General features: G+C 51.0%; 1 protein-coding gene across 2 annotated transcripts; it reads right to left on the bottom strand.

Annotated features, from left to right (window-relative positions):
* On the bottom strand, positions 1 to 7,291 carry Tac2 (tachykinin 2). Of its 2 annotated transcripts, NM_001199971.1 has the most exons (8): positions 7,089 to 7,291; positions 6,304 to 6,346; positions 5,636 to 5,758; positions 3,493 to 3,598; positions 3,293 to 3,322; positions 2,602 to 2,655; positions 2,220 to 2,293; positions 1 to 220 (listed from the first exon to the last, which is right to left on the bottom strand). In NM_001199971.1, the coding sequence occupies exons 3-7, from the start codon at positions 5,738 to 5,740 to the stop codon at positions 2,238 to 2,240; spliced, it is 351 nt and encodes a 116-aa protein (NP_001186900.1). In that variant the 5' UTR covers positions 5,741 to 5,758; positions 6,304 to 6,346; positions 7,089 to 7,291; the 3' UTR covers positions 1 to 220; positions 2,220 to 2,237. The 2 variants fall into 2 exon arrangements, with proteins under 2 accessions (NP_001186900.1, NP_033338.2); NM_009312.2 differs by lacking the exon at positions 7,089 to 7,291 and having other exon boundaries at positions 6,304 to 6,377.
* Between the last annotated feature and the right edge of the window lie 1,369 nt (positions 7,292 to 8,660).

The following is an 8,660-nucleotide window of genomic DNA, read 5'->3' as shown; positions in this document are numbered from 1 at the left end:
TCCTTTGTAAAAACCCTTTATTGTTGACGAAGAGAGATAGCATTTTTAATGCAGGACACTACAGAAACCATAATTGCTATGGGGTTGAGGCTGTTCATATGCAGCTTCTATGCAGAGTAGGGAAGGGAGCCAACAGGAGGACCTTACAGGCAGGGGAGGAGAAGAGGAAGCAGGAGCAGGCACTGCTTTATGATGCAATCCGGGGTCCAGGGGTAGAGTGCTAAAGGCAAAGATAAATAAATAAAACTTTAAATCACGTCGTTGTCCTACAAAACACCCACTGTCCCACCCACTGAGGGGACAAGGGCTGGCCAGCTTCGGGAAAGAGCACACCTAACTCTCAGTTGTCCCTGTACCCTTTTGGGCTGGAGAACTAACTGCTGGCTATGGGTGCTTGACTCTTTCCCCATGTGCTAAACACTGTGTCTGTCTGTCTCCCTGTGGAGCACACACAGAAAGATGAAGTGACCAGTTTATTTCACCCAGCACTCCCAGGAGGCTGACACAGCCCACCCACAGTGACCGGTCCTCCCCTACTTAACCCAGCCCCCGGTCTTCGGTCTTCGAAGGCAGCCTCTGAATGGCTTCTATTTCCAACAGCTTCACGTGAATGAAATAAATTGATGCAGTCATCTGTGTTGATCCACTTCCCCTAATCACCTTTAAATGCTAGCCCCCGGGGACTCTACACCCTGTCAGTGAGGCACCTAACAGGCTTAGAACACCGTTGTTAGTGAGATTAGGAAAGCTGCAATTACTGCAATCCCTCTGAAAGTGCTTGGATCCGCCGGCAAATATTAAAAGGAGATTTCCACAATGCACTTGCTTTTACCATTTGTATGAAATACTATGGCAAAATCGCACTGTAATTATCTTTACAGCCAGTGCATAACGCTGGAGGAGAGTATATCACACAGATATAGCTACCAGCATAATTATCTGGCCATCGCAGGACTGAAATAGCCATCTAATGAGAGCAAAATGATATGGTGTGCACCGTGTAATCAGCTAGTTACAGTTATTACAACCCCTTACGCCCTCTCGCCCAACAGCAAAAGGGACCAGACCCTGGTCCTGGGGAGTCATGAACAGGTGTTATCAGAGTCAGCTTCTTGGGTCCCTGACTGGCCACCCTGGGGCTGTGACTGGATTCCCAGAGTGAAGAGAGAAGCAGGAGGCCGTGCAGGGTGGCAGAGACTCCCAGATCCTTGCTCCCTCCTTGCCTTCCTTCTCTTCAGAAACAGGCAAAAATGAAGGCATCAGCTGAGCCACCGTTTCTGTGTGTGGGTAGATGGTGTTAAGGCAGAAGCTCTGTGTTTTGACTAGACTTCCCCGAGGAACGTTCACACTGGTGGACAAGTGAGGAATCTCTCGGCCCACTCAGTCCTGAGGTCTGACCTAGATGGCTTTTGACAGTCAGATAAAAGCCAGCCAGGGGACACATAAGGGCATTCACTACCCTCCCTCTCCAATACCCAGCTCCCAGACCGGAAGAGCCATAATATAGAGGGCGCTCAGTGTGCTGGGAGCCATTGTAAAGGCTTTGTCTATAAAACCACAACCCTGGGAGACTTTATCACCCCACTTATAGTTCAGATGGGGAAACTAAGGCACAGCATTAAGTCACTTGGCCAAGGAGACACAGATAGAGAAAAGCAGGTTTAGGGCTGAGTTTAGATTATGTTCTAATACATCCTGCTGCTCTAAGGGGCTGAGATGTGGTTCCTGGCTGTTGCCACAGACTTTTAGCATCCCCGAATCTCTTTCCTAAATTGCAAGTGTACCTGACAGCATCCTGAGCAGTTTATATCTCAGCACCGTTCAACCTACTTGGGAGGCAAACACTTCATCTGTGAATAATCAGACCTATAGCGAATGACAGACCATCTCTCCGTCTTTTGTGTGGATCACAAGAAGGCAGTGTCCAAAGCAACGCGGAGCACTGGACAAGTCCCACAGTTTCCTCTCCGTTTCCTACCACTCACTCTGCTCAGTAATCATCAGAGTCCATGACACCGCAGAAAGAGATGACAGAATGCAGTAGGGATAATTACAGCATGTGTATGTCTAGCAGTCATTGTGCCTGACGCTTGGTGTACCAGGCCCTGTCCACGTATCTGTGTTTTGGGGCAAAGGTGTGTGCATTGGTAGCATCTCTGAGAACCATATCGAACAACTCCCTCTCCCCTGCCCGTCCCCCTCCAGCCAATAGTATTTACCTTTTCTGTACTGGGGGATTATTTGAGGATGCCAAAGCTGGGGGTGTTCTCTTCAACCACGTCGGTGGGAGTGTCTGGGGTGAAGTAATTGGTACAGTTAGGAAGGATTCTCCTGAATCAGGGCCGGCTATGACAGACAGCTCTGAAGAACAGAGCTGAGAGAATGTGGGGGAGGCACATTCTGTCCCTCTCTCAACCGAGCCAGGCTGTCCTACTCTGTGCTCAGGGAAGGGGCTGATCCTGATGACTGCAGATCTGAGCTGACTGAGAAAGAAAGGGTCATAGATAGTACAACTGCTCATTTCCTTTCTGCTGACAAACTGGGAGGTACTTCTGACATATCCTTAAGCAGTACCCAGACCCTCCTCTGGGTGTACCCTACCTGGTTGGCTGTTCCTCTTGCCCATAAGTCCCACAAAGAAGTCGTGCATGTCACCTGAAAGAAAAGGCCAGGGTTGTCAACAAACATGTCAAGACTTCTGAGACTGGAATATTGGTTTCCTATCACCAATTCTGGCCCCCATCTAAAGCAGGTCTATGTAGGCTACACTGCCCTGGAACTTGCCATGTAGCCCAGGCTAGCCTTGCATTCTCCATTCCTCGTTAACCTCCTCAGTTCTGGAATTACAAACGTGCCGTGGTATCTGGCTCTTCTTTATCTGGTAAGGAGCCTGAACTCCACAGCTAGCAGGTCTGTTCTCTCTGCCCATCTTCTCTCTTCACCCCTCCCCCCTCCACACACACACGCACGCATGCATGCATGCAATACACACACATTTCATTCCTTCCCTACCACAGCAGGTGCTGGCTTAGCATCCTTGCTACCAGGAGAGCCTCTTAGTTCCTAGTGACCAGACAAGACAGCCAGTGCGGGACGGTCTCCCATGCCCCCACACCTGCTTTTCCCCTGTTTTTCCTGCCATCTCCCACTGAGAAAGGCTGGCTAAGCAACTGCAGCTGGCATAGTGTCTGCGCCAGCTGGGATGAGACCGGCCAAAATTGCCCATCGGCCCCACCCATGCCAGTGGAACTTTGAACACATGGTCAGCACAGATGGGGAAGAAGCTGCTCACGTTTCTGTGGAAGTGATGTCTCCTTTGGTCCTGTTGAAGGCAGGCACAGGTGTGTAAAACAGAAACAGAGAGGAATTCAAATCACTGTCCCCACTATCAAGGACACCCCCACCTCCCTCCCCACGAAGGGGTTGCCCAGGCCAATCTAATCTTCAGAACGCCGGCCCCTTGCCCCTTCCCTCCCCAGAGCCTCGTCCTACCCACGCTAGCCTTGCTCAGCACTTTCAGCAATCCTTCCAGAGAGACAGGGCGGCTGTCGTAGAGTCTCCGAAGCAGGGACGGAGGCAGCTGATAGAGATCAGAGTCCTTGTAGGGGAGAGGAGCAGAGAGCTGAGGGATGAGATCCACACCCCACCCACTTGCTCTCTTCCTGCACAAAACAGCCTTACCCCAAGCCCACCACAGCTGAATCCAACACCCTATTTCCTTCAGGATTTCCTCTGACTTACCCTTGAAGAGAAATGGGTGCATGAAGTGTGGCACATGGGCCAGCAGCAGCAGCCAGCAGTACTGGGACCATGTAGAAATCCAGTCTTACCTGAGACCTCCCAGAAAGGACCTAATCTGAGTGTGACCCCGTGGTGAAGCTTGGAGCCACGTGGAGGCTTCCGAGTGGCTGGCCTGTTGGCCTGATTGCCTAGAACTGACTTTCTGAGATGTTGACCACGCTATTTCCCAAGGTCAAGGGTGATTGTCTCCCGGAACTCCCCCTCTTCCCCCGCCCATTTCTGCCAGCTCTCAGCGACAAAGTCACAAGTTCAAAACCAGCGTGCTCACAGACACGGTTAGTCCATCGAGTGAGCCGTGAACTTGTCACACCCAAGAAAGGCTCAACACACTTAGCAGGTGTCCTCTAATCTGTGACTTGGTCCTGAGGTCGGGTGGCGTCGGATGGTGTTGGGAAGCCAGGGCTCACGTGCAAACATGAGAGTCCTTTGCTCTTCTGCACGGCTTTCTGCTTCTCATGTTTGTTTTCTCTCCCCTTCCCACCCTGGATCAAGAATTTCAGATTCCAGAGCTGCTGTCCTGTAAGACCACTGTGTTATCCTCATGATTTTTTTTCTAGCAACTCGGGCACAGCAGGATATGCACACCATTAACTAGAGCCCAGAGAAGTGCTGATGCTGACTGAGTTGGGGGATGCTTGTCTGGACCTCAGCTGTGCCCCTCTCTGGAGTCCTAGCATCCTTGGGCTGCTGTGTATGCCAGCATACACCCCAGACAAGTCTCTCAGGTACCCACACACGCATATTTACCACCCAGCAACCTCATCCTCCCAGACCTTGGGGAGAGAGATGGTCTCTTTTGTTGACCAAGAGAGGCAGAGGGGTTTTCTTGTTGCCCGAGGCACTGAGGCAAGTTTGTCTGTGAAGAACCCAGGCAGTCTTACCACTCTGCCTGCACAGGGTCGAGGCTGTATCTGACACTTCCTGAGCACTGGGGTTTTGGGGGGGATCTGGTGTAAGTGTTGCCACTTGCACAGCTGCTCTGGCGAGCACATGTGTGCTCACGTTCTCGTGTGTGTGTGTGTGTGTGTGTGTGTGTGTGTGTGTGTGTGTGTGTGTGTGTATGAGCGCCCACCCTCTCTCTGCCCAGCACATAGCTTCCCAGAAGCCACTTTTTCCAAATTGTTCAAATGCTCAGCTCCCCTCCTGTAATGAGATGCTAAGCAGACTGGCACTAGAGAGGCAGTGAGGATTCACACACTGAATGCGTAATAAGTCCCACCTGTAATCATCTTAAAAGCATTTGTACCCATGTAACTGCTGTCAACTCAAAACCCCGAGAAGACTTCCTCCCTGCGCTCCCCTACACCGACCTGACAAGGCCTATTCTTTTTCTTAGAGGAACTTTGGAAATCCCAGCTCAACCCAGCTTGGTTTTGGATCTCTGTTTTACTAGTCTGACTAAGCAGAGGCTAGAAGTAGGCAGGGGAGAGGGGAGAAGGGGAAGAAGGGTTGGGATCCTGGACACACCTGAGATTGCAAGAGGTGGGTAAGGGGGGTCTGCATCTTGGAAATTAAGGAACATGTGTAACTGATAGCATATATATATATATATATATATATATATATATATATATATATATGGAGAGAGAGAGTGCAAACTGCTCAGCCCATATAATGCTGAACAACATTCTTTAGGATACACTTTATTTACCAGATATCCAAGACACAGAGGTATACCCTGGAGACAAGATGGACACAGGAGAGGACCAGAGATACAGAGAAAGTTAGAGATGAGATGCCCAACCCTACCAGTCCACATTCTATCCTCCAGCTATCCAGACAGACAGAACCCTGAGTCTCCGGAGATACTGGACTCTGTCAGGGGACATCTTACCTTACTGAGCCTCCCTCCCTGCCCCTGTGGCTCCTCACACACAGCCCCGAAGGTCCAAGCCAAGCTGAGGGCGAGGACAGCCGCAAACAGCATGGCGCTCCTCATGGTGCCTGAAGGACAAAGCTGAGGAGGAGGGAAGGCAGCTTGAGGAAACACAGGAGGCCTTCCCGACCAGCAGCCAGCTTCCACCATGGCTTTCTAGCCCCGACTCCCCTATCTGAGCCCTGATCTCAAGAGCGTTGGATGGATGCGTCTCTGAGAAGGAGGTACATCATTTTGGCTCAGCTTCCCAGTTCCCCCATTAAACATCTCCCTGGGATCTGCCCCAACAATGTGCAATGGTGTGGTGCTGGGATCTCCAGGTCTTGAGGATGGTAGACTTACAGGATATACACGGTTTCTTTAGCTTTGGAAGAGCCCCAATACTGTTCTACAGCACTACATAACCCAAGACTTATACAGAAACTTTCTGACCTGTCAGAATCAGTCTTGATTCTGGCACCAGATGCCAAGCATTAACAGCTCCCACCCTGCCAGGCATTTCCTGATCTCCTTTCTGGTGCCCTGCTTGCCCATCAGAGGCTACTGTCCCTTTTGTCCCCTCATAACTCACACCCCTCATCTTTGGTGCCAGCTTCAGGCTACCGCAATGTCCTCCCTGAACCTACCTGTGGAGCTGGATAGCTGACAGGATCAGGGAGCTGGCTGATGCTGCTGCAGAGACAGAGACAAGAGTGCAGGGGCTCTGGAAGGTGGCAGAAACCAGTCCCAGCTCCCTGATAAAGGTTCTGGGAGGGTTTGGGGGAGTCAAGGGGAGGGGCTGAGAGTCACCAATCCCAGGGTGGCTGGAGGGGAGGAGGAAGGCTGGTAGGGGAGAAAATGCAGGCTGCAGTCACATACCCAGACACGCGCGCATGCACACACACACACACACACACACACACACACACACACCAGGCCCAGCAGTAAGCTGAGGTTGTCCAGCAGCCCACTTTCCAGAGGCAGCCAAGGCAGGCACTCTAAGAAATGCTGTAACCTGTGATTTCTCAGAAAGTCACATGCCAGGTCTAGCTCAATAGGTGTTTCTCCTGAACCCCTTGCCAATAACTCATCAGCCCCTCTCCCTTTAAACCTCATTGTTGACTACCAGCCGGGAACAGCTCAGTCAAGTGTCTCCATCCTTGCCACCACCAAGACCTGAAGACTGGGGGTGAAGCTGGCTTCCTCTGCTCTTCTCCCAGTGGAAGCTCTTCTGTCTCCTGGTCCTCACCCTGAGGGAGATGTAGTCTTCTGCACTGAGACCTCCCTACCCCCCCCCACCATCCCACCAGTGCTGTGGTCTGCCCTGCCACCCCCACCCTTCTTCCTGACTGAGCTGCCTCAGCTGCCTCGTGCTGGAGTTCCGTCTGAGAGAAAGAACAAACCCTGCCCATCCTGCCCACCTCTCTCTCACCTTGCTCTGCTTTGCAACCTCGTCTCTTGATTGCTTCCTTTTCCCCTCAAAGCTCGGGCATCTTTTTTGACCCTTCCAGCCCTCCTTTACATCCCACACAGATGAAGGGGCTTTCTCCAGGTTTCTTAGCCCAGGAGAGAGAGAGAGACTGAAGGAAGGAGAAAGAGCCAGCATCCGAATTGGAACTCAGAGAGGGCCAGTCATGCACTCGCACAGCAGCAGCTGGGAGCTGGCCCTGGGGTTTAGATACTCACCAGGAGCTTAGATATGAAGCAGGCTTTGATTCTCACCTCCACAATAGAAATAAAAATATACCCATTTCTCTGATTAGGAAACTGAGGCTGGGAGGTTTGGCAATACGCTCCAGTATACAGAGCTACTAGCTAGTGAAGAGCCATGATCTGGGCCCTCCTTACTCTAAATCTGTCACTGCTCTTACTCCATGGTATGTTGACTTTTGAGGGAGCAGTGTCTCTGTAGAGGGCACAGAGAGCCATCTTTTTGAGTCTCAGAGATTTGGAAACCCTTTTACACTGGGACAAGGAGAGTGCAGTGTGTGCCCCCATTTACTGTAAGCTCCTCCTCTAATCACCCCATTTAAAATTGCTACCCCCCCCATGCCCCTCCTACTGATACTTTACTCACTGTCTCTGTCAAATGCACCAACTGGCTAAGCATTGCAGGGACAAGAATTTTGTCTGCTACTGAACCCCTCATCCCGCAGTGTTTGGCATATCATAGATAGATGCTCAATAAAAATGTATGAGATTGGAAGCTAGAGCCAAGGCTTTTGGATTTTGTTTTTGGTTTTGATTTTTTTTTTTTTTAAATTTCCACCCCAAACATGAGCATCTGAATTGCTTATTGGGTCTTGAAGTCCTTTCTCCACTCTACACACCCTGGGACTTGGGTCATAGTGATAAAGTCACGCTGGCTACACAGGGCCTCATGTTCACCCCAGAATGTGGGCAGCAGCTGGGTATCAAGGTCTCTTTATGATATGAGAGGCTAATGGGGCCTCATTAAAAGTTTCTCATTACTCAGTTAATTGCAGGACAGTGTGGGCAAAGAACAGGGGCCAGCACCCAGTGTTGTGGATATTTGCTGAGGAGAATAGAAGTGGGAGCCGTTTACATTCGAATTGCGTGGCATGTTCCAATAGAGAACTGTTTCTAATCCAACCCTAAATTGCTCCCTCCTCCCCACTTTTGTCCTCGCCAACCTGGGCACAGAAGATCAAGCTGGGAAGGCCAAAGGAGTTGGCTATGTAAGAGCAGATGTGAGTCCAAAAGCTGAGGACCAAACACCTGGTGGCCCCAGCTCTGTCAGCGTGTCCCCTCCCCCTCCCCCCAACACAGCCATCCCTATCCCAGAGCCCTGACATCAGGGAAGCAGGGCTTCAGCAAAGGTCCACCATGAATAATGTCCTTTGATGATGCTGGAGCTCACAGAGGATGGCAGGAGTCAAGGCTGGGGGGAGCTGATCACCTCTTGATCTCTGGGATTAGTGAAGACTTGAAAGAGTGGATGCCACCCAAGCTAGCAGTGATGGAGGAGGAAGGCTGGAGAGAG

The sequence above is a fragment of the Mus musculus genome, chromosome 10, assembly GCF_000001635.26.
Source record: "Mus musculus strain C57BL/6J chromosome 10, GRCm38.p6 C57BL/6J".
In the NCBI taxonomy this organism is placed as follows: Eukaryota; Metazoa; Chordata; class Mammalia; order Rodentia; family Muridae; genus Mus; species Mus musculus.
The sequence above is the reverse complement of the archived record's forward strand: the minus strand, read 5'-3'. Positions and strand labels throughout refer to the sequence as shown.

Excerpts from the sequence above, each read along its gene's own strand:
- Tac2 (NM_001199971.1), bottom strand. The coding sequence starts at position 5,740 with ATGAGGAGCGCCATGCTGTTTGCGGCTGTCCTCGCCCTCAGCTTGGCT. Across the intron at positions 3,599-5,635 it reads AGGGAGGGAGGCTCAGTAAG|GACTCTGATCTCTATCAGCT; the intron begins GTAAGATGTCCC and ends CTCCCCTACAAG. Across the intron at positions 2,656-3,292 it reads GACATCACTTCCACAGAAAC|GTGACATGCACGACTTCTTT; the intron begins GTGAGCAGCTTC and ends CTTTTCTTTCAG.